Here is a 24,967-nt window from a genome sequence, read left to right on the forward strand (position 1 = left end):
TGTTAGAATTGTTTTTTTTATGTAACTCAATGCAGAGAAACAAAGTTGATAATTTTCCCAAAACAGGCAATCCTCAAAACTTCAAGGACAAAAGGCTGGAGGTGGGGTGTTTTGTGTTATAGATGGTATAATGGCTTTGCTTCCTGGCACTGGCTCATCAATAAAAATAGAGTCTACTGCTCAACCCCATGAAGGTCGCGGGTGTGCACTGGCAATTTTAGATTCACTGACGGTAAAATGATCAATAAGGACCTCTTTTGCAAAAGCTTATAGTTTTTACAAAATCATATATAATCCTATACCGTTGTCATTTCTATTTAGATGTATTATTAGCATCCACGGTCACACATGAGACATGGTTACACTATGAGAGTTATCTCGTGAACGATCTAGTTGGTCTGGGGTCACCACGTAATACTGTTGGGTCATTTTTGGTTATGCTATTTGATGTTGTTGCTCTCTCACCCTCTGTTTTGCTCAGTTTACAGGGTGGGAAACATGGTTCATGCTTTTACTGAAGCCCTGACTAAAAGTTTCTCTTCTGCACCATCATTTCCTGTTTTGTTTTTGCCAGCTATTCGAGAGTGTCCTCACAAACACTTGTGTCGTCCACATTGCATTCAAATGAAGGTGCTAGAGGAAATTGGTTTTTCAAGATGAGTACACATTAACACAATTGCCCTTATGCGGTACTGCTACTCTTACACTAATAGAATTTTTTTTGAATGTTTTTGACAGATTTTAGGGAGGGAGATTGTAATTATAAATTTGAAATTGGGAAAACATTTTACCAAATAGAGAACACATCAAGTAGAAGTATAAAAATCTCACTTGGACTAATACTGTTTGTGCTCAATGTAGGTCTATGCACAGTGTGTGTGAATTTGAACCTCAGGTTTGAATGCACTTGACATTCATCCTGACAGGCAGGTGGACTTTGTTCAGTTGCACTTGCATGAGGAAACATGCTTTAAACATCTGCTTAAATAGCAACACCCCCCCCCAAATAAATAAATAAAAATAAAATAATAGCTAATCATAATAATAACAATAATTAAAGTTTTTGTTTGGTATAGTGGTCTTGTGAAACTAGATAAAATGTAATCAGAATGGGGAAATGCTGTATGTGATTCAGATAAATTATATAATCTTTTTTTAATTGTTATTTATTTATTGGCTTGATACACAGCATCGTTCTGAAGATTTTACGTTAGCTCGGCTTGTTTTTGCGTTTTACGTTTGTTTTTTACGCGGAGGACAGTTTTTGTCAGACGGTCCCTTAACCGCGGGCACCTTCGCGGCAAGGCGCAGATCCTCAGTCCGCGCGCTTGCCACATCCCAGCGTGGACGCGTTCCACGCGGGCGCCGACTGACTCTTGTCCTCTTGGCGTGAACCTCACGCAATGGCCGCAACGCTTCCCGGGACACGATTCGTGTCCTGGATGGCGGCATAGCAGCCTCCATCTTCTCCGTGGCAATCCCTTGAACGGGTCGACGAACGGCGTGTAAGGCTCTCAGGCAAGTGTTTTCCACTCGTTCACACTCATCTCCGCAGACTGCCGTCATGATTAATACCAGACTCAATCTACAATTTCAGATGTTTCCCTCCCGAAAGACTTACTTTCTTCTCATTTGCTGTTTTAACACTACAGTACAGTGTCATTCGTGTTGCTTTATATGGCTCACACATTACAAGTGTCCCCTTGTCAAAATCAATAGTGTAGAATTACTTTATGCCTATCCTGACGTCGTAATTGATTCGTTGGAAGCGCACTATCGCGTTTCCAAAAACACATTTATTTCTGATGAATGTTGCAATAGCACGGATTTTTCAGAAGCTTGTTTATCGTGTGTTATTGACACTGAAACTGATTCAAATTCAAAAAGACTAAAAATATGAGACCGGCGTTTCATCTGACTCATCAGATTTTATTTTTATGTTCATGGAGCAATCATTTCATTCAAGTTTTTAGTTTTCATCATTGATCACATCGCTCAGTTACTGTGTCATCATATTGTCCGTCCCAATATCTCAATAATATCTCAAAAGTAATCATATCATAGTCGATGACTATAGCGCTATGTCAAATTGATGGAAAAATATGACATGCAACTACTTTGAATGAGTGTCACCATAAGCCTCGACTGGAGTGGTCAGCACGTCTCCTGACCGCACTGAGGCTCAGGGTTTCAATTTTAGTTCGCGCCTTTATGATTGGAGTTGGCATGCTCTCCCCATGCTTGCAAAATATTTCCTCCTTCTGTTTCTTATATTAATTTAGAACTAGGTTGACCTTGGATGTGAATGTGATTTTATTTTTTGGGGGGGTTGGGGGGGTCAACTGTACATGTACCTTCCCTGCAATGCGTTGGCGACCACTTAAGGGTGTGCATCACCTCCCGCCCATTAACAGCCGGGATAGGCTCCAGCATGCTGTGACCCTGAGAATTTGAGCTGTACAAAATGGAAAAATGGATGGTAATTATTTTTTCAATAGCTCCTAATTCAATTTTTTTACACCATCAACCAGATCTACCAGTTGTTGTGATGCGACCAGTATTTTTGGAAAAATATTGCGATAGTATTGTATCATGAGTTACTGTGCCATATTCCCTCCTCAAATCATTTTTGGTGCAGTCGACACATGAAGGGCAATTCATTAGGTAAACCTTTGCAAACAAGAATACTACAAAAGATAATATGGTAATCCTGAGGAATTTGGTATTCCCTTTTTTTTTGTTCATAATCCTAAGCCACACGATATTAGAAAAAGCTGCCTGTTATGACATTGAAACCGCACATGCACGCGCCAGTCGTGGCCATACTTTTTTTTTTTAAGCATTTGTATTTTGTGTGGTGGTGAGCAGCACGGAGGAGCTGGCCGTAAATGAGAGGCCGTCGTCAACAACATGCCCCCGGGGAAGTATGGGATGCAGGAGGAGTGTGAACGGGAGGGCGAGCGAGGCATCAAGATGGACTTCCTGTTGCCCACTGGCATCTACCTCACATTCCCAGTGTCACACAAGGACACCATCAAGAGCATCAAGACGGTATGAGCACCAAAAACAGTCCGGTACATGCAAGAGTTCGGTCCAAGATGTCTAGGAAAAAAATCTAACATGCTGAATCATCTCCAGTGTCAACGTTAATTTTGGATATTATAGAAGCCACATTTCGCCTTGGCTGCTTCGCTGCCAATCTCCTTATGAATGTGAATGTGCTGTTTCCATGCCAACCGCTCTGCCACCTCAGAGACAATTTGATTTAGCTTTGTATTTGTAATAATACTCTTGGAAGCTATTAAGATAATTAAGAAATTACTCAATGTTTTTTTTTTCCACTTATAAAAAGTGCTCCAGACGTTGCCGGGTTGAGAAGTTGTTGATCCGGTTTCGGTTTCAGTGTTTTAGTAAGAATTTGTCATCTCTAGAATAAATATATTTCCTCTGTATTTTCTTCTCCATGTTTTAATCGCATTTTATTTACTATTGTAAGTTCTTGGTCCAAAAAAAAATATTTTTAATTGGTTATAACATTTTGAATGAACTTCAGGACAGCAGAGCAGTTGTTGCCAGAAGATGCCACCGCTTAATTGTTGTTGTTTTTTATAAAAATATACAGCAGAGTTTTAAATGAATTTCTTCTGGAGAAATTAAAATACTGACAATGTTATATGAATCCAGTTAAAATAAAACATGCCATTTTATTTGTTGCATGGAGTCCTAGACGTGGGGTAAGGAGTTTATCAAAAGGAAGGTCTTTGTTTGTACAAATACAGTCGAGACACCCATATTCAAATGTTTTTTTTGAGAAAATAAACAACTGAAATTCATCCTTGTAAATGGGAGTGTGACTGTGTTCAGAATGAGCCAATCACATTCAAACTCATGTGAAAGTCAGCACATACAAGCCACTATATAAAGGAGGACTTCAGGTTGATCCCAAGTACATTTCAACCGTTTTACATTTTCTCCACAAATATTTTTGCTTTCATGCCGAACCATGAACATTTTGTACGAACACTGACTGCTAATTTTAACAGTTCATAATTCCTTGCCCCGATACAATGCCCCAGTTCATCCAGGGGGAAAAAAACCTGTCTCAAAGCATGATGCTGCCACCATCGTGCTTTGCTGTCGTTATATAATGTTAACTTTTGATGATGAGCAGGGTTGAGTTTTGGTAATCTCAACAAAAAACTGCAACCTTGGTTTCACTGGACCAAACAAAATTTCCCAAACCGAAAGTTGGAAAAGATGAAAACAAAAAATACAATTTGTGAATTGTCCAGGTTATATATAAATCACATTAATAGTGGAAAAAGGTTTGGAGCAGGGTCTCGTGGTGTCTTTTTTTTTTAATCTGCATAAACGTTTTATACCCACTGTATAACATTACATTTTAAGATAAGATAAGATAAGATATACTTTATTTGTCCCACACTGGGGAAATTTACAGCCTCCAGCAGCAAGAATGTAGGTAGAAAGAAGAAGAAGAAACAAAAACAAACAAACACTGTTCAATTAAGTGCAATATAAACACAAAATGGATAAATCCCAATTGATTTTTGGGTGAGCGGTGGGTACAGTCTGGATTGGTGCATAGCCAATTACGGGGTAAACTTAAATTTAGAATTTGTGCGAGGAAGCCGACATACCTGGGAAAAACCCCATGCAAGCACAAGTAGAACATGCAAAATCCAGAAAACAGGGCCGAAGATGAGATTCAGTTAATATATAAAAGATGTACCGTATTGTAATGAATAGAATCTAGCAAATTATGAAATCATTTCTGTCACCCAAAGTCAGCTCACCTTTGATCTCAATGAAGACAAATACTCTGGAAAAATGATTTTTACCGCCATATTCCAATTTGTATCTGACTTGATGAGAGATTTGTTTCATTCTTTGAATTGTTTTTTTTTTCCTCAGATGGTTTGGGAAAATGCCAGAGAGGAGGCGTTGTTCATGGCGCTGGGTCATCCAGACGCATACGTCTTCACTTGCATCAAGCAGACGGGCGAGAGGGAGGAGCTGGAGGAGGAGTCGAGGCGCATAAGTGACGTACAGCCCTTCATGGGTGTTTTAAGGCTGGTGCCCAGGGAGGGCGACCGCGTTGAGAAACTCAACAACAGCCAAATCAGCTTTTTGATTGGCAAAGGTCAGCAAAAGTCACTTTTGAGGCCCATCTAACTACCTGGTGATTGATAGTTGTTTTTGTGGCCAATTCAAAGCATCTACTGCATCTGGAATATTTTGTTTGTCTTGGGAGAACAGTAAAACACTTCAGCACAAGGAGAACGCTCACGCAGGAGCTGCTGTCGGCCACAGCATACACACAGACACTCACACGTAGACCTACTTGCCGACATCACCAGCCACCCTACCAGGCCGATTAAATGCACATTTCGGATCCTTGAGTGGAATTCCAAACTGATAATTGTAGTTGTGTCGATCGTACCTAGTCTAAACCTAGAATAAAGTATACCGTATTTTCCGCACTGTAAGGCGCTTCAGAGTATAAGGCGCATTTTCAATGAATGGCCAATTTTAAAACTCCTTCCATGTATAGGGCGCACCGCATTATAAGGCACATAGGATAGAAGCTATAATAACGGCTGCAGTTGTGTTGTGCATCCATCAGATGGAGCTACACTAGAGGGAATACAATACAATGCAGCTTTATTTATATAGAGCTTTCACAACCGCCGCAGCTGTAACAAAGCGCTTCGCCAAACATTTAAAATACGACGTCCAAAAAAAATCTGAATATTGATCCATATCTAAGGCGCTTCAGTTTTATAAGGCGCACAATTTTTACGAGAAAAATTGAATGTTTTTAGGTATGGTTTATAGTGCAGAAAAATACATAGTGTAAGCCTTTGTAAGGTCGACAATCTATGTGATGCTTCCACCAGGAGCATTTAGTGTAGTCGGTAGTGTTTTACAAAGAACGGCTTGAAGCATTGCGAGACGATAACAGTCGTGGCACACTAGAAAAATCATCTTCAACCTCCCAAACTCCCCATCTGTCTACGTCCATATTTACAACATCATCCAAGATGCAAGTGAAAAGCAGCCACATATGTGACGGCACTACATGAACAATAAATACTATTCACTGTGTAAACAATATATGGATGTTCATGTGAATAGCAGCAACAGCAACCAGAACTATGTAGCAAAAATGTGTATCAATAAGTACTCCGTATATGCTGTGCGATAACGGGGCGCTTTGCTTTGATGGTGTCCCTCATTGGGTGGGAGTCACAGAGCTGGCCGTCCTTATCAGGCTGTCCAGTTTGTCCCTGTCAGCATCTGAGATGCTGCTGCGCCAGCAGACCACTCCCTGAAAAATGGGAGGGGGGGAGAAGACGCTGTTTAATTCGGATTGTTGAATTATAACTGTGGGCTTTTATTTGCCTTTTTATTTATTTGTTGAACTACAGCAAATTAAATAAATAAGAAAATACAGGGGTGACTGGGATGTTTCTTGACTTGTCTTGAAAGTCAGACAAAGCGGTTTGACCCAATGTTTTACGTTTGTTATTTTCAGGTCTGCATGAGTTTGATGCCCAGAAGAACCATGAGGTGAGTGAGTTTCGGACGAAGATACGAGCGTTCTGCGAGGAGAAGGCTCAACTGAGGCAGGCCTCCCCTTGGCAACGGTGGATGGCGTACATGTTCCCGTGTGACCTGGAGCCATGCTGCTCTTTGCCGATGTGCGGCAAGTCACAAAACACCAAGATCTTCGTCAATATCCAGTTTGAGGCTTCTGATGTGAGTTCACATTGAATGCGGTTTGTATAGTGAAGACAGAAGCTGCAGATGAGAGCATTTACAGGGAAAGCAATCCCCATCCCCACACCGCAAACTCCACTTTGCAAGTCTTCAAAATCGCAATGAGGAATAAGACATCGATGTGAATTTTGTGTTAGGAAAGCTTCATGGTGCAGCAGGAGCCACAGGACCTGCCCCTGGCTCTGATGAGGAGCGCCCTGAAGAAGAAAGCCACGGTCTTCCGCTCGCTGCGACAAGAGCCCGAAGATTACACCCTACAGGTCAACGGCCGGTGGGAGTTCATCTATGGGAGACACCCTTTGTGCCAGTTTAAAGTAAGTTAGTCATCATTTATTCATGCACGGGGCGCCTCGGTGGTCAACTTGTTAGCGCGTCGGCCTCACGGTGCAAAGGTGCAGGGTTCGATTCCGGCTCCGGCCTTCCTGTGTGGAGTTTGCATGTTCTCCCCGTGCCTGTGTGGGTTTTCTCTGGGTATTCTGGTTTAGTCCCACGTTCCAAAAACATGCATGGCAGGTTAATGGGACACTCTCTAAATTGTCCCGAGGTGTGAGTGTGTGAGTGTGATGGTTGTTTGTCTTTTTGTGCCTGGCTGGCAACCGGTTCAGGGTTAGGGTTAGGCAGGTTAGAACCCCACCTCCTGCCCAAATACAGCTGGGACTCCAGCATGCCCCGCGACCCTTGTGAGGATAATCTGGAAATGGATGGATGGATGAATGGATATTCATCATTCATGTCTTCCAAGAGATTCACATGCAAATATTTGACACCCTGATGTAATTAACTGGCCTTAAAATATATTTTGTAATGTATAGATGGCAGTCTGGCTCGTACTGAGCCTAGCAAGTCTGGTTTCCATGGCAACCTCTCACTTTAGAGACCTGTGCTAATATCAATATGATATCACAATATTTGAAGAACTTTTGTTATGAAATTGAGCAACTGTCTTTGGGGTTTGTTTTGATAACTGTTCATGTTACTCATGGTGGGCCTGACACTAACAGCAGCAAAGTAACTTTTAATCGGTATTGTTAATACTCAGACACCGTTTGCTTGATTAATGGGGCCAGTTGGGTAATTTAATAAATGACACAAAATAAAATAGTAGATAATTTTTGGCAAGTTGTCAGCGTGAACTAATGTAGCATCAAGCTAATTTGAATATGCCTCGAGGTAAATTGTGAAGTAAGATTTCTATTGACACAAATGAAACCAAAACCTAATATCAACCCATTTTCTTCCACCGATGTTAAATATTAATGTCAAACTGTAAAATATTGTTGAACCATTCAAGGTTTTGTTGGCAGCACAGTCCATTGATGCTACCTGCAGGCCTAACGCATATCAGTCCAGCGAGCAGCACTGTAGGAAGCAACTGCATCCATTCAAGCCCTAATAAGATTTGGACTGCATTAACCGAGACGGCAAACAAACAGCCTCGCAAGCAGTTAACCTGCGCTCCACGGAGCACGGAGGGTGAACTTTGAAAATAAAAAATGTCTTTGTCTGCTGTCTGTCTTGTCCAATGTTACGGGTCATGTAACATTGGACAAGACAGACAGTATAATATTTCATGAGGTCTGCTTTTTTTGTCAACGTCAAGCATCAACGTACACTATAAAATACAGTGCCACATTCATTCATTCATTCATTCATCTTCCGAGCCGCTTGATCCTCACTAGGGTCGCGGGGGGTGCTGGAGCCTATCCCAGCTGTCATCGGGCAGTAGGCGGGGGACACCCTGAATCGGTTGCCAGCCAATCACAGGGCAACAGTGCCACATTTTTTTTTAAATTTGGTTTTCTTGCCATCCACACGCATGAAACGTGCTGACAACTTTGACCCTCGTAGCTTTGCCTCGCCTTTGGCACGAAATTCAAAAGGGATTTTTTTTGGGGGGGGAGGGCTGGAAACTTAGGTTGTAACAGCCGAACCGGTTGGCAGGGGAAGATAACTTTTTTTTTTTGTTATTAAACTTTGTATTGAATTTTTTCAAACAGTTAGAAACAAGAAAAACATAGTCACATGTTTAAGTACAAAGAACCACACCAGATCTGGGCATCGAAATAGTACATACATACATTGACATCCCTGTAAAACGGGTTACAATTACTGCCCTCCCACAATGTCCTGAACACTGTGCCATATGAGTAGAAAAGTAATGAAATAAAATAAAATAATAATAATAAACAAAAATAAACTTTGCGATTGGCTGGCAACTGATTCAGCCAATCAGCTGCCCGGAGACAGCTGGGATAGGCTCCAGCACCCCCCGCGACCCTAATGAGGATCAAGCGGCTTGGGAGATGAATGAATGAATGAATGAAAAATAAACTTGAGTGGAATGGGGCCAATAGGGTAACTCAACTATCTGTTCAAGCACTTCCTTAGGTTTCCGTAAATTTTATCCAGGTATCCCATTATGTCTCAAATTTCTCTTGTTCGCCTCGAAGAGTAAATGTCAGTTTCTCCATTTCAAAAATTTCCCCAACCACCTTAGTCCAGTCTTTGACTGTTGGGGGATCTTTCGTCAGCCATCTTCTTGTGATTGCTTTTTTGCTCGCTAACAGTAGGATGTTGTAGGTGTAGAAAAAAAATATGTCTCCACAAGAAATACAAATACAAAGTCACTGTTGTTCATGTCTTGTCTTTTCTCCCAGTATATTTTCTCTTGTCTGAGAACTGGCCAAAATCCTCATCTCACCATGGTGCACCACTCCACCATCAGCAAATATCAAGAGGAGCACGGGCGGATGTGTAGTCGGGTGTGCAAGAGTCGCTCCTTGTCCAGACCTCCGCCTCTGCCTGTCAAGAAGGTAAGAGGTCAGCGGGCATTTGGTGTCTTTCACAAACACTTTTCGAACTCTTCCGGTCGTCGTCACAGTTGTTCCACCGGGACGTCGCGGACTTTGGCACACTTGAAACGTGCTGAGCGTCACAATGTCAATGATTGACATTTGATGTCTTGCTTTGAAATGAGATGCAGACACCGGAAAGCAGGGAGTGGACAAACTGTCCTTGCATTTACAGTAGCAAGAGCCTTGTCGTATTTTGTCGCATTCATTTCACTTTATCTCATTTAGTAACTGGTCAATTGATTTGTTGCAAAGTCAAACATTACATAGAGAGTGAATTTAACATTTATAAATGTGATTGAACAGTTGGTTGATTAATTATAAATAATTTTAAGCGTGAAGATAAATAATTATTATTCTCTTAAATTATTAAAATTTCCATTTGGTCCATTTTAAATAAAGTATTATCACCGGTAGTCCAGTGGTTAGCACGTCGGCTTCACAGTGCAGAGGTACTGGGTTCGATTCCAGCTCCGACCTCCCTGTGTGGAGTTTGCATGTTCTCCCCGGGCCTGCGTGGGTTTTCTCCGGGTGCTCCGGTTTCCTCCCACATTCCAAATACATGCGTGGCAGGCTGATTGAACACTCTAAATTGTCCCTAGTTGTGAGTGTGAGTGCGAATGGTTGTTCGTTTCTGTGTGCCCTGCGATTGGCTGGCAACCGATTCAGGGTGTCCCCCGCCTACTGCCCGAAGACAGCTGGGATAGGCTCCAGCACCCCCCGCGACCCTAGTGAGGATCAAGCGGCTCGGAAGATGAATGAATGAATGAATTAATTAATTATCAAAATATGGTATTTTACATATACAGACCCGCACGAGAGTCGCGGGGTGTGCTGGAGCCTATCCCAACTGTCTTCCGGCAGTAGGCGGGGTACACCCTGAACCGGTTGCCAGCTAACCGCAGGGCACACAGAGACGAACAAACATCCGCGCTCACACTCACACCTAGGGACAATTTTGAGTACTCCATTGACCTACCACGCACGTTTTTGGAATGTGGGAGGAAACCAGATTACCCGGAAAAAAACCACACAAGCACGGGGTGAACATGCAAACTCCACACAGGAAGGCCGCAGCCGGAATCGAACCTTGCACCTCTGCACTGTGAGTCGGACGTGCTAAACAGTCAACCACAATTGGTTATAATTCAAAACATGACGATTAATTCTTCTTTTATTGTTAAAATAAATATTTTTATCTACAAATGGCTCATCTGCTTTAAAAATGAAATGTTCCCCTTAAGCACAACAGTCTGGCCGCCCCTGCTGTAAAGTATGATGTGAAAGACATATGACAAAAAAAAAACTAAATAAAAATCACACGTTTGCGTTTGCTTATCAAAGTGTACATTATAAAACGTGAGCGCAGCTAGTTCATCGGCAAGTCACACCCATTTGGCTTTTGGAACGGCAAACATGGCTGGCGTGTACAACAAGCTAGAAAGACGCAGGGAGGAAATGACTCAAGCAGCAATTCCCAAGAATCCTGATATGCAGCTCATTCCATCAAATTAATTTCACCTCAGTTGACTCACAAATGCAAAGACGGCAAAAAGATGCACTGCAAAGTCAAACGAAAGTGCAACATGGAGTTCTGCTGTCGCTTCTAGTTTCGACTCAACATACGTTTTAGTTGCTTCCATCTTTTGAAATACAGTACTGCTCAATAGGGAAATGTGGCAACATGCATGCTTTCTATGCAATATAATTGTACACACTGCAGACGTGAGAAGTAATAAATGTACTTTTCTCCTCTGACTCGCTCCCGCAGCAGAATACATCCACTTTGTGGTCCATCCATGAACCTTTCTACATCCACCTTGTGCAAGGCAGCCGAGTCAATGCGGATGAAGGAATGAAGGTAGGCGTGCGTCCAAGTAGGTTTTTTTTTTTTCTACCACGCTGTCCTCTCAATATCTCCATTTCACTTGTACTAAATAACAGTTTGTCATCTCAATGACATGAGTGGGGGGCCGCAGGGGGCAGGCGGGGTAGATTGGTTCAGACCACACGCTTCCCATAATTCATCATAGCGGTTGGTTAAAGTTTCAAAACAGGAAGTGGGGAGGGCATATATCTGTTTTTGTAGATGCCTCATTCTGGGTTGCAGATTCTGAGAAAAACCCTCCCTCCCTTACATTTCTATTGTTGACACATTTAGGGAGAGTGTCTTGTTTGAAGAAAAAGGGCACCTTTCCTCATTCGCCAATACTGCGTAACTACTTTTTCGTATTTCCAGCCACAATATGCACAAGGGAATCCTGTTAATGGGTGACTGTGTGTCATCATATTGTACACTAACTCTGTTACCGTTTAGGCTACCGGTACTTTGCCTTGTATAAGTGCACTTCCAGCTGCTGCCTTATGACTCACCGTAAATGTGCCCTGTCGCATCATCATCAGTCATGTCAATTGTTGGCAGGGCAGATGCTTGAAAACACGCCCCTGGGGGAGAATAGACGCTCATACGTTTAGTCAATACACACATGGGCTATCTTGATTTAGCAAAGGGGCAGGACATGAATGGTCGCACAATATTACATTTTGGCTCCGGTGGCTGTGTATTGAGGGGAAATGCAAAGTGCACACCCTTTGACTCATAGCCTGAGTGACACAGGAAACGCTTAATCATCTCGTCGAGCTTGTAAATCTTCCGCTGTCACAATAGCTTGCCTCCACGCTGCATGTCGCGCCCTCGTCCCCTGACCTTTGTGGACAAGTTGTTTCCAAAATGTTATCTGCATTTCCATGCACTTTACAGTATTACAATACTACAGACTCTGAATTGTACAGTTGTTACAGTGCTTTTATTTCACAAAAAACAGTTGTGGAATTCTACTGTAGTAACTTTGATGAGCTGTAACAAGATAACAATTATTAAAAATGTATAAATGGACTATCATTGTACAGTAATCCCTCGTTTATCGCGGTTAATGGGGACCAAAAGCACCCGCGATAAACGAAAATCCGCGAAGTAGCGACCATTTAACATATACAGGTTAATTTTTTTTTTTTTTTTACGTCCGCAAACGGTCCGCGAGAAGCTGCAAAACAACAGCGCGTCACATAGAGCAACATATACAGTACTGTAATCCATGTGCAGGTATATTTAAAAAAAATAAAAAAATAAAAATTCCCCCCCAATTTTTCTTTTATGTTTGAAAGAATGATTGCAATGCACTGAAGCCGCAATAAACGAACCGTGAAATAGCGAGGGATCACTGTACTTCCTTTTTTTAACAAAATCAAACACATACTACCTATTAGTTTTTGTATCAGCACAGATTATAAATCAGGTACTATACTATATAAATAAATTATATATATTATATTATGGCGGCCCGGTAGTCCAGTGGTTAGCACGTCGGCTTCACAGTGCAGAGGTACCGGGTTCGATTCCTGCTCCGGCCTCCCTGTGTGGAGTTTGCATGTTCTCCCCGGGCCTGCGTGGGTTTTCTCCGGGTGCTCCGGTTTCCTCCCACATTCCAAAAATATGCATGGCAGGCTGATTGAACACTCTAAATTGTCCCTAGGTGTGAGTGTGAGCGTGGATGGTTGTTCGTCTATGTGTGCCCTGCGATTGGCTGGCAACCGATTCAGGGTGTCCCCCGCCTAATGCCCGGAGACAGCTGGGATAGGCTCCAGCACCCCCCGCGACTCTAGTGAGGATCAACCGGTACGGAAAATGAATGAATGAATGAATGAATATTATATTATACAAATAATTTATACACACACACACATACACACACATACACATACTATATAGCAGGGCTAATGTTTTGTTTTGTTTTTTAATCTGTCCAATAAGTGGACTTGACTGGGGATATGAGACAATGTCTGGTCATTTCCCAAAAGAATGGAACAGGTTTAATATGACCAACATCTTAGTAATGGTTTGTCAGTCACGTGTTATTTTTGCATTACTTGTGTCTGTCCCCCACTCTATGTCCCCACCAGCTCGTGGTGCAGGCTGGCCTCTTCCATGGCAGCGAGCTACTCTGTAAAGTGGTGACAAGCTCCGAGGTGGCCGTATGCTCTGAGCCGCTCTGGGACCAGAAGATGGAGTTTGAAATCAACGTGGCGGACCTGCCTCGCATGAGCCGCCTGTGCTTCGCCCTCTACGCCGTCTTCGACAAGGCCAAAAAGCCCAGAGGCACCAAAAAGAAGAATAAGAAAGTGGTGAGTTGTGATGAGAGTGAGAGTGCATTTGGGTGTCAAGATGAGCGTGTGTAAAGTGCATAGTCGGTGTTTACCCAGTGTGTGTGTGTGTGTGCGCGTGCGTGCACAGTATGTGTCAAGTTTTGCAAGTGTGTTCAGTGGTCAGGCTGTGGTTCACACTCCATCCGCTTCGGCTGTTTTATCTGTGCAGCATTCTAAGGAAGTTGGCAAATGTTTTCAAGGAATACTCAACTCTTCTTCACACTCTTTAGTTTCACCCCCGCCCACTGTACTCTTCACAATTGAATTACCCCCACAATTTCTGGTAAATCGTCTGTAAAGAGTCGTCAAACCAAAACACCCATCGTCCAGCCAAACTGTTCAGTCAATCTAATTGCTCCTTATCCTTGTGAGGTGTTTTAGGCTGTTGCTTTATGGACGTGAGTCACGCAGTCATAAAAGTGAAGTGTGAATGAAGGTGTTTCTCAAAAATGTCAGCGATATGAATCATTTTGTACACGTATTCAACAGATGGCAAATGGCAAACGTGTATCAGTCATATCTGTTCCCAGAGTTGCCAGTTACCGTGAAATAGTAACTTGGTTACTTTACTGATGACTTGCTTTTAACCCTTTCATGCACAAGTAGTGATAACCTGGAATCTGATAAGCTGATAAGCTGTCCGCTGTAGTAACCGCTGTCCCTGAAAGGGTTTTTCAAGTTAGATTACAAGTTACTTTAATAATTACATTCAGCAGATACCGACGATACTGCTTAATATAAAAATAGCACACGGTTTTGACACTTCATTTGAAGTCTGTTTTTAAGGGTGACGTTAAAGAGTAAAGTTTGTTTGTTTGATTTTTTATAAATAAATATTCGATTTGGGGCGGCCCGGTAGTCCAGTGGTTAGCACGTCGGCTTCCCAGTGCAGAGGTACCGGGTTCGATTCCAGCTCCGGCCTCCCTGTGTGGAGTTTGCATGTTCTCCCCGGGCCTGCGTGGGTTTTCTCCGGGTGCTCCGGTTTCATCCCACATTCCAAAAATATGCATGGCAGGCTGATTGAACACTCTAAATTGTCCCTAGGTGTGAGTGTGAGCGTGGATGGTTGTTAGTCTCTGTGTGCCCTGCGATTGGCTGGCAACCGATTCAGGGTGTCCCCCGCCTACTGCCCGGAGACAGCTGGGATAGGCTCCAGCACCCCCCGCGACCCTAGTGAGGATCAAGCGGTTAGGAAGATGAATGAATGAATATTCGATTTATCGTCACTTGAAAATGTGCACATGCGTCTGGAACACAACTCATTTCTACTTTACAATTCCGGAACTATAATTGTCGATCATCGTATGCCTTTTCACGTCAGTCTCAGAATTATACAGTACAATGAGACTTCCGTCTTCATTGACAGCGTAAAACCGCCACATGCTCAGTACAGTACGACAATTTCTCACAGCAGCAATTGTGATCGCCGCGTTGAGTGTGGGCCTCACAAACATGGTACAGTATTGGACTCAGGTAGCCTCACTTCTGCTTTTTGCAACACTTCTCTCTTCTGTTGCTTGGAAGAGAAGTCCCACAGACGTGTGCCAGAAAGACCAACGGAAGTAAAGCTAATTTCGGACATGGCGTAGACTGCTCAACAGTGACTTTTAGATGAAATACAGTATAAATCGTGTTTTGTGTGTTTTTCTAGGATTGTCCAATAGCCTGGGGGAACACCATGGTGTTTGACTACAAGGACCAGCTGAAGACTGACGAGGTTCTTTTGTCCACGTGGCCATCAGTTCCTGGTACTTTGAGCAATGTAGTACACTCTTGTGACAACCAAGTTACAAATAGTTTTCTGCAGGTACTCATCCGGCATTACAAAAACATGCATGTTAGGTTCAACGAGGACTCTTGAATTGTCCGTATGTGTGAATGTGAGTGTGAAAGGTTGTTTATATCTACGTGCCCTACGATGAGCTGCCAACTAGCCCAGGGCGTACACCGCCTTTGGTATGTCAGTCAGCTGTGATAGGCTTCACCTTCCCATAAAATGAATGAGGACAAGCACTAAGGTAATAGGATGGATGATGGATGGCTAGAAAAAAGGGCAATATTTTTATCTTCATGCCTAGTCTGCTCCCATAATGTTGCGTGTAACTGAACAGCCAATGATCTAAGTCAGGGGTCATTCATTCATTCATCTTCCTAACCGCTTGATCCTCACTAGGGTCGCGGGGGGCGCTGGAGCCTAACCCAGCTGTCTCCGGGCAGTAGGCGGGGGACACCCTGAATCGGTTGCCAGCCAATCGCAGGGCACACAGAGACGAACAACCATTCGCACTCACACTCACACCCAGGGACAATTTAGAGTGTTCAATCAGCCTGCCATGCATATTTTTGGAATGTGGGAGGAAACCGTAGCACCCGGAGAAAACCCACGCAGGCCCGGGGAGAACATGCAAACTCCACACAGGGAGGCCGGAGCTGGAATCGAACCCGGTACCACTGCACTGTGAAGCCGATGTGCTAACCACTGGACTACCGGGCCGCTAAGTCAGGGGTGTCAAACAAATTTTTGTCGCGGGCCAGATTTTAGTTAGAGTTTCCCTTGGAGGCCCGTAATGACTGAAACCATGTGAAGAACTCAACAATAACGGTATATTCAACTATTGTTTAAGTTATTGTAATAAGAGCTTTGGTAGCTAGAAAATGCTTACAGTATCACTCGCATTTATTACAAATGAGAGTTTGAGATTTTAGCAAGCATCATGATAGTTGACATCGTTGATTTGCTTTCGCGGGCCACATAAAATGATGTGGCGGGCCAGATCTGGCCCACAGGCCTTGGGTTTGACACTTTGATCTCAGTAATATTATACTGTCAAACGAGTGAAAGCGAGACAGAGAAGGTAATCATTAATATAAACTAGCATGAAGTAAAATACTTGCAAGATGACTGAAAAACATTTGGCAGGACAGAAACTTGTTTGCAAAGCAATACTGGCACCAGGTGGTATTTTATAGGTTGTGATATTGTCTGTATTAGCGTGTGTTTTATGTGTTTATGTGCGAAAGAGCAGTACAGTACGTAAAGTTTCAGTAACTGGATGACATCCAGTGGATGTCAACATCTTTCTGTTAGTAACTACTTGGCGACACAGACAGACAAATACTTTTCACACTCCCATCTATGGACAATTTAGAGCAGGGGTTCCCAACCTTTTTTAACTCAAGATCAACTTTTCCAAGTAGAAAACCTCCCGCGGTCGATTTAGTCTTCAATGAACCTAACATGCATGTTTTGAGAATTTGGCAGAATGCTGTGGTAAAAAGCTCAAGCAAGCATGGTGAAAACATGCAAATTGCACAAGGAATTGCCAAAACTGAAATTCAACCCAGAATCTTAGAACGGTGAAGCAGGCTAGCCACTAAGGAACTCTGTTAATTGTAAATATCTCCTTTTTTTTTTTACGACGCCTTCTTGGCATATGCGTCAAATAACATGCTGTCCATTGCAGTATCTAGAAAATGCGATCATTCAAAAAGCAATCAAAGACATCCCACGTGACATTTTTCTCACAGATGACAAAAGTGACTTGTTGAACCCGATGGGAACAGTTGAGAAGAATCCCAATGTCGACAGTGCAGCTGGGCTCCTCATCCGCTTCCCGAACATCAGGCCCTATCCTCTTTACTATCCTCCGCTAGACAAGGTGTGCACGATCAAAAACGCTGGGCATTCCACTTCAAATGTTTTGCATTCGGTCAATTTAACTGATTCTCCTTCCAGATAAGTGCCATGGAGACAAATGGGGTTACAGCTGTCGCGACAAAAGAAGAGGTTAACGTCACCATCTTTTACGTTTTGCAACTCGCATCTGCGAGACGTGAAAATAATTTCGCTTCTCATTTATTTTTTCCGCTTCATCGCATGATCTCGCTCTCTGCAGAACATGAAGCTGAAAGAAATCATGGACAACAAAAACTACACCGAATGCTTCGAGGACGAGAAGGAGCTGTTGTGGAAGCTCCGCACGGAAGTCCGAGATCATTATCCTGAAAATCTTTCCAAGCTGCTCCTCATCACCAAGTGGAATAAGAGAGAGGATGTCATCCAGGTAACAGGGATTGGTTTGGGATCACTTCATTTTGTCAATAAAATAGCGCAATAAACTACAAGCAGATCGGATGAGATTTGAGAAAACGAACGCGTGAAGCGTGTTGCATCTAGTTTCAATGTTTTGAAGTTCAAACTCATTTTTTGAATGAGATTAAATTTACCGATATGTTTAGAATTTTGATCATATTTCACTGCGTTCCACTTGTGTGGCAAAAAAACAAAACAAAAAAAACGATTTGAATCAAAAATAAATTGAGATACATATCAGTTCGTGGGCGGCCCGGTAGTCCAGTGGTTAGCACGTGGGCATCACAGTGCAGAGGTACCGGGTTCGATTCCACCTCCGGCCTCCCTGTGTGGAGTTTGCATGTTCTCCCCGGGTCTGCGTGGGTTTTCTACGGGTGCTCCGGTTTCCTCCCACATTCCAAAAACATGCGTGGCAGGCTGATTGAACACTCTAAATTGTCCCTAGGTGTGAGTGTGAGCGTGGATGGTTGTTCGTCTATGTGTGCCCTGCGATTGGCTGGCAACCAATTCAGGGTGTACCCCGCCTACTGCCCGGAGACGGCTCGGATGGGCTCCAGCACCCCCCGCGACCCTAGTGAGGATCAAGCGGTACGGAAGGAAGAAGTTCGTCTTTTTTTATTTAGATGGTGAGTCTTCTGAGAAACTGGCCAGAGCTTCCTGCCATCCCCGCCTTGGAGCTCTTAGATTACAGTTTTCCAGACCCCGCGGTCCGTTCTTTCACCATCAGATGCTTAAGGAAGCTCAGGTAATCAAATTTGTGTTCATATTATTACTCATCTTTCATGTATGAAGAACGCAGTCGTTTGCGACACACACACATTCTCTGCCCGCAGCGATGATGAGCTACTGCAGTATTTAATCCAGCTGGTCCAGGTCCTGAAGTACGAGTCCTACCTCGACTGTGACCTCACGACGTTCCTGCTGGAGAGGGCTTTATTCAACAGGAGGATAGGGCACTTTCTCTTTTGGCACCTCCGGTGAGGCACGGCCAGTCAGCAAACGGAAACGTGCGTTTGGTCTTGATAACTGAACATTGTGTCTTGAATTCAGGTCAGAGATCCACGTGCCATCTGTCAGTTTAAGGTTTGGCCTGATTCTTGAGGCCTATTGCAGGGGTAACATTCACCACATCAAACTCTTAACCAAACAGGTACTACGCTTATATTTAATACTTAATATTACTCATGGCCTTTATACAGTTTAAAACAGTAACTAGTTTTAGGTATCGCATTCCAAAGAAGAAACCCAACACTGGTGCTACCATACACACCTTGAAAAGATGCAGAAAGAAACAGATAACCCACCGGGTAAAGGTTCAGATATCCATATTTTGCCCCTCTCCCATGTACAGAACGAGGCTCAAGGCAAAATGAAGCTCCTGAGTGACTTCATCAAATCGGGTTCCCAGAAGGTGAATGCTGAGGACCTGAAGCTGTTTATCAGACAGGAATCGGAGGCTTTGTCCAACCTGCTGTCACCACTCAACCCCAGCGTCATCCTCGCTGAAATCTGGTTAGAGTCACACACACAGTATACTATATTTTCTGCACTATAAATTGCTTTAGATTAAAAACCTCACCTTCACTGAATGGCCTATTTTAAAGCAGTTTTCTTATATAGGGTGCACCGCATTATAAGACTATTGTTGCGCTATGCATCCACTAGATGGAGCTACGCGAAAGGGAATACAATACAATACAGCTTTATTATTTATTATATTAATTATTTATATAGAGCCCTCACAACCGCTGCAGCTGTAACAAACCGATGAGAACTGGTCACAAACACGGACATATAAATACAAATGGCATTACAAAGTAATAAATGAAAGACAAGACAAGTTATGAAGACAAATGATTAAAAAGAAAGGCACACAAACCTTGTGGGGTCACATCCATAAGGGGCTAAATTTACTGAGAAGTCTTTCTTGTCTCCTTCCTTCATTTAGTCAGTAGTTCACTATGCTTTTGGTATTCATGTTTATTATGGCTGCGCAGAGCTCACAAAGTAGTTGTCTGTTTGAGTGTGTGTTGGCGAATGCGCATGTCAATTAGTTTCGGGCAGAATCCTTTTAGGTTGCAATTGGTTCCTGATAATAATCACCACTAGATGGAACAGGAACACGAACAGGGAAACAACTCAATCAGGAATATAAAGAGACTGTTAACACCGTATATAAGGTCCATCGGATCATAGGAATGCTCGTAAGTGTGCCTTATAGTGCGGAAAATACGGTCGTCTAATAATGTTTGAATTCATGTTGTTGTAGGTTGCAGTACTCCTTCTTAATGATAGGTACACAACAGAGCCTTACCACAAATTATCCTCAAAATGAGGGTAGTTCGAGTGTGGGTTTTTTCTCCCCCTCTCCCTCCCCTGTGGTTTCTTTCTGACCTTCGGGTTGAGTGAACGCTGGCGCGTTTTGGCTGCCGCTGCTCAACCCGTATTGTTTTGTGTTTTTTGTTATTGTAAAGTGTCCTTGGGTGTCTTGAAAGGCGTTTATAAATAAAATGTATTATTATTATTATTATTATTGTCTATGTAAAGTCAAATCAGACAGCTCTAACACTCTGGTGGTGCACCTCCTGTTGTATTCGGTGGGTGCAACAAGCCTACTGACCCCCCCCCAAAAAAAAAAAGAAACAGCATGCACAAACCTCACAGGCCGTGTTGACTAATAAATATAATTATCCCATGAAACGGAATGAACGGAATGAAACGAAAAATATCATACGTATCTTGGAGGAGTCAATCGACAGAACACAAACGCAATAAATGATGCCACGTGGCTGAAGCCAAGTGATTGACAGGCAACCAATCGAGGGGGCAGCCTGCCTTTCGCCCAGCATCAACTGAGATTGTTACTGATAGAGTCGATTCCGCTTTGTTATGGACGCCTCCACCATTCACTGTATACTGGAACGATTTGATCTCTGCCCCAGGATTTCAAAAGTTGTGTGCTCATCGTTAAGTGTTTTCTGTTGTAGTGTTGACAAGTGCAGATTTATGGACTCAAAGATGAAACCACTCTGGTTGATGTACAAGAATCCCTGGACTCAAGGGGACATGATGGGCATCATCTTCAAGAATGGTGACGGTGAGTTACGCACACGCACACACAATGGATTATATGATAAATGAGAAGAACGACCCATAAAATGACGCCACTCCTTCATTGTGTAGATCTTCGGCAAGACATGTTGACCCTGCAAATGATCCAGCTCATGGAGAATTTGTGGAAGAAAGAAGGACTGGATCTCAGGTAGGGACCAAGAGGTATTATTTATAGTCCTGCACAGCATCCCGTGGGAAACACGGGACTTAGCTGATCTTGTCTTTTGAGAACAGGATGATCCCATATGGCTGCTTATCTACTGGGAACAAGATGGGCTTTATTGAGGTGGTGAAGAACTCAGACACCATCGCCAATATTCAACGAAACAACAGCAACAGTGCGGCAACTGCTGCCTTTAACAAAGATGCCCTGCTCAACTGGCTCAAATCCAAAAATCCAGAGTGAGTATGCGGAAAATGATATCATAGCTCCACCTGAGTCTCAATCAACAACAACAACAAAAGAAAAATCAAGACCTTGTATGTTCAAAAAGCTATCTTGAGGAACGAACCACAACATGTTGAAGAAGCACTTGTGTCAGGATAGGAACCGACTCGTTTTTCCTGCTTTTCTTCATCAGAGACAAACTGGAACAAGCAATCGAGGAGTTTACGCTGTCTTGTGCTGGCTCATGTGTCGCTACGTATATCTTGGGCATTGGAGACCGTCACAATGATAATATTATGATCCGGGAAAATGGACAGGTGAGATGTACATCTTGCATGTTCCATTTCGACAAATGCAGTGCGTGACATCTGCCACAAGAGGGCGAGGGCGTCATTTCTAATCTTGAACTAGAGGAGGATGCACAAGAACAGGGCTCACCAACCTTTTGGAAACTGAAAGCTCATTCTTAGTTACTGCGTTATTTTATATAATGGGTGGATGGATTTTTTTTCTGATGGATGGATGATAGATGGATGGATATCACTAATAATTGTATTGTTCACGTTAGAACAATTTTGATGAATTCTCACTGTAAATAAAACATACATTCTATGCATCTTTACCTGTGTTTACATTTTGAAATGATGATTTCTGGAACAGTCGTTCTTAACCTGGGTTCGGTTAATCGGTCTCAGGGGTTCGACGGAGCCTCTGCCATGGAGGTTAAGGCACACCCGACTCAACATGTTAGTTCGTTGTGACATGCCCGCTTGGCCATCACTGGCTGGTTCATTTTTTGCACAATTAAAAGAACGTATACCGATACTTATGTCTGGAAATTTGATTTAGTTTTTTTTGTCCGTTTTTAATAAATGCGTTTTTTAATGTCTTGAAGGGCGGCCTGGTAGTCCAGTGGTTAGCACGTCGGCTTCACAGTGCGGAGGTACCGGGTTCGATTCCAGCTCCGGCCTCCCTGTGTGGAGTTTGCATGTTCTCCCCGGGCCTGCGTGGGTTTTCTCCGGGTGCTCCGGTTTCCTCCCACATTCCAAAAGCATGCGTGGCAGACTGATTGAACACTCTAAATTGTCCCTAGATGTGAGTGTGAGTGCGAATGGTTGTTCGTTTCTGTGTGCCTTGCGATTGGCTGGCAACCGATTCAGGGTGTCCCCCGCCAACTGCCCGGAGACAGCTGGGATAGGCTCCAGCACCCCCCGCGACCCTAGTGAGGATCAAGCGGCTCGGAAGATGAATGAATAATGTCTTGAATTTGTAAAAAAAAAAAATTTTAAGTATTTTTATTTTTCACTAATGAAGGGTTCGGTGATTGTGCATATGAACTGGTTGGGTTCGATGCGTCTAACAAGGTGAAGAACCACTGTTCTAGAGCATTCCTAGAAAATCACAATGTCCCATCACTGATGTGCTATTTTAGAACAGACCCGTAGGCTAGTTGCTTGGGGTTAACTTGTAGCCGTGGGTTCCGCAATTTACTGGATATTATATTATTGAATGCGCATTATTGAATCTTTTATTCAATTTTGTGTAATCCTTCTAACAGAAAACTTGGGTTGCATTGATTTGTCTCATATTAGTCAATGGAATGTGACTCTCGAGTGTCACCACAGCATGTGACTGCTCTGCTGTTTTTTTTTAGCTATTTCACATCGACTTTGGACATTTCCTGGGCAACTTCAAGCGCAAACTGGGCATCAACAGGGAACGTGTGCCTTTTATTTTGACATACGACTTTGTCCATGTGATCCAACAAGGACGGACAAACAACAGTGAGAAGTTTGAGAGGTACACCATTTTTTTTAGGAAGTCTGTATATTCACATGGATTTCTTGTGTTTTGTGACAGAAGATTGCACCCCTGTTTTCAGGTTCAGGGAATACTGCGAGCGGGCTTATAAGATCCTGTGTCGCAACGGGACGCTGTTTGTCAACCTCTTTGCGATGATGAAGGCAGCCGGACTGCCCGAACTCTCTTCCTTCAAGGATATTCAGTACCTAAAGGTATGCACAAAAAATACCAATCACAGCGAGTGGGTGGAAGGGAATCTTATAATGATGACATGTTTTGTTGTTTTCCCCAACAGGACTCTTTAGCTTTGGGCAAAACAGAGGAAGAGGCACTGAAGAGTTTCAAAGTGAAGTTCAATGAGGCTCTGCGAGAAAGCTGGAAGACCAAGGTCAACTGGATGATGCACTCTCTGGCCAAAGATAACAGACCGTAAAGGAGATACAGAGCAGAATAAAAATGACAACGTCGCGGACCGAAAAAGGCAAGAGAACACAATCGGACATGTCATTGTACAAATGGCATTCGATGACTGTTTACAAGTGGAGCTCCGTTCGTAAAAAGCAATTATGGCAACCGAAGACAATGGAATGATGGTGGAGCCATAGATGAGTGGTCGTCTGAAATATAAGTTAACCACAACGTTGCACTATACAATGTACACCGTCTGTTTGGGACGACAGACAGTAATGATGTGATCAGATTTGATGTATTTTTATTTTGTGTCATGTTGAACACCTGTACAAACATATTTTTCAAGGTGTTTTACAGCTACGGGATAGAAGTTCCTATGCAGTATGTTGCCTTTGCAGTGCCAGTAGTTGGGAAGATTTGTTAATGGTGTAAAAAGTTCATTAATATAATTACTGAATGTTTTTTTAAATTATTATTCTTAGGGGGCGGCCCGGTAGTCCAGTGGTTAGCACGTTGGCTTCACAGTGCAGAGGTACCGGGTTCGATTCCAGCTCCGGCCTCCCTGTGTGGAGTTTGCATGTTCTCCCCGGGCCTGCGTGGGTTTTCTCCGGGTGCTCCGGTTTCCTCCCACATTCCAAAAAATATGCGTGGCAGGCTGATTGAACACTCTAAATTGTCCCTAGGTGTGAGTGTGAGTGCGAATGGTTGTTTGTTTCTGTGTGCCCTGTGATTGGCTGGCAACCGATTCAGGGTGTCCCCCGCCTACTGCCCGGAGACAGCTGGGATAGGCTCCAGCACCCCCCCGCGACCCTAGTGAGGATCAAGCGGCTCGGAAGATGATGATGATTATTCTTAGGTGCTAAAGACAGAGACAGAGATCGTGTCCGTGCTGTCAAACATTTTACCATTTGACTACTGTATGTGACCCTCTACACAATTTCCCTTTTTTTTTGGTTTTGGGTTTTTTTCACTTCATTGTTCCATTTGATTGTATTTCTATCTTACTTTATGTGCTCTGTACCCTGTTTCAGCCCAGGTGCAGGTGCTTGCATGTTTTTTTTTTTCTCCCCAGCTATTTCGACTGCCGTTGACATTCCACCTTGGTTAATTGAAGACTCTAAATTGTTGACTGGTGTGATTGTAAATGATTGTTTGTTTAGGTGTCCGCTACGATTGAGTGGCGCTCAGTGCAGGGTGCACCCCGCCTCTCAAACTCAGTTAGGCGCTTGCACACCTGCAACCCTAATGAGGATAAGAACTATAGAAAATGGATGACTTTATTTTGGGGATGTTGTATGAAAA

The 24,967-nt window shown here is 43.2% G+C and overlaps 1 protein-coding gene across 2 annotated transcripts; it reads left to right on the plus strand.

Moving 5' to 3' along the window:
* The first annotated feature begins 2,845 nt into the window (after positions 1-2,845).
* Positions 2,846-23,803, plus strand: pik3cd (phosphatidylinositol-4,5-bisphosphate 3-kinase, catalytic subunit delta). 2 transcript variants are annotated; one of them, XM_052050923.1, is made up of 22 exons: positions 2,846-3,051; positions 4,933-5,161; positions 6,557-6,780; positions 6,939-7,115; positions 9,459-9,614; positions 11,425-11,514; positions 13,614-13,835; positions 15,508-15,604; positions 17,385-17,515; positions 17,593-17,643; positions 17,753-17,920; positions 18,573-18,694; positions 18,783-18,926; positions 19,000-19,099; positions 19,301-19,461; positions 20,937-21,046; positions 21,133-21,211; positions 21,298-21,465; positions 21,645-21,768; positions 23,106-23,251; positions 23,334-23,466; positions 23,550-23,803. In XM_052050923.1, exons 1-22 carry the CDS (start codon positions 2,911-2,913, stop codon positions 23,685-23,687), a joined length of 3,111 nt encoding a protein of 1,036 aa, XP_051906883.1. In that variant the 5' UTR covers positions 2,846-2,910; the 3' UTR covers positions 23,688-23,803. The 2 variants fall into 2 exon arrangements, with proteins under 2 accessions (XP_051906883.1, XP_051906892.1); XM_052050932.1 differs by having other exon boundaries at positions 11,428-11,514.
* The last annotated feature ends 1,164 nt before the right edge of the window (positions 23,804-24,967 follow it).

Source organism: Hippocampus zosterae, chromosome 2, assembly GCF_025434085.1.
Source record: "Hippocampus zosterae strain Florida chromosome 2, ASM2543408v3, whole genome shotgun sequence".
Classification (NCBI taxonomy): domain Eukaryota; kingdom Metazoa; phylum Chordata; class Actinopteri; order Syngnathiformes; family Syngnathidae; genus Hippocampus; species Hippocampus zosterae.

Excerpts from the sequence above, each read along its gene's own strand:
- pik3cd (XM_052050923.1), top strand. The coding sequence starts at position 2,911 with ATGCCCCCGGGGAAGTATGGGATGCAGGAGGAGTGTGAACGGGAGGGC. Across the intron at positions 9,615-11,424 it reads CGCCTCTGCCTGTCAAGAAG|CAGAATACATCCACTTTGTG; the intron begins GTAAGAGGTCAG and ends TCGCTCCCGCAG. Across the intron at positions 18,695-18,782 it reads AGATGCTTAAGGAAGCTCAG|CGATGATGAGCTACTGCAGT; the intron begins GTAATCAAATTT and ends CTCTGCCCGCAG.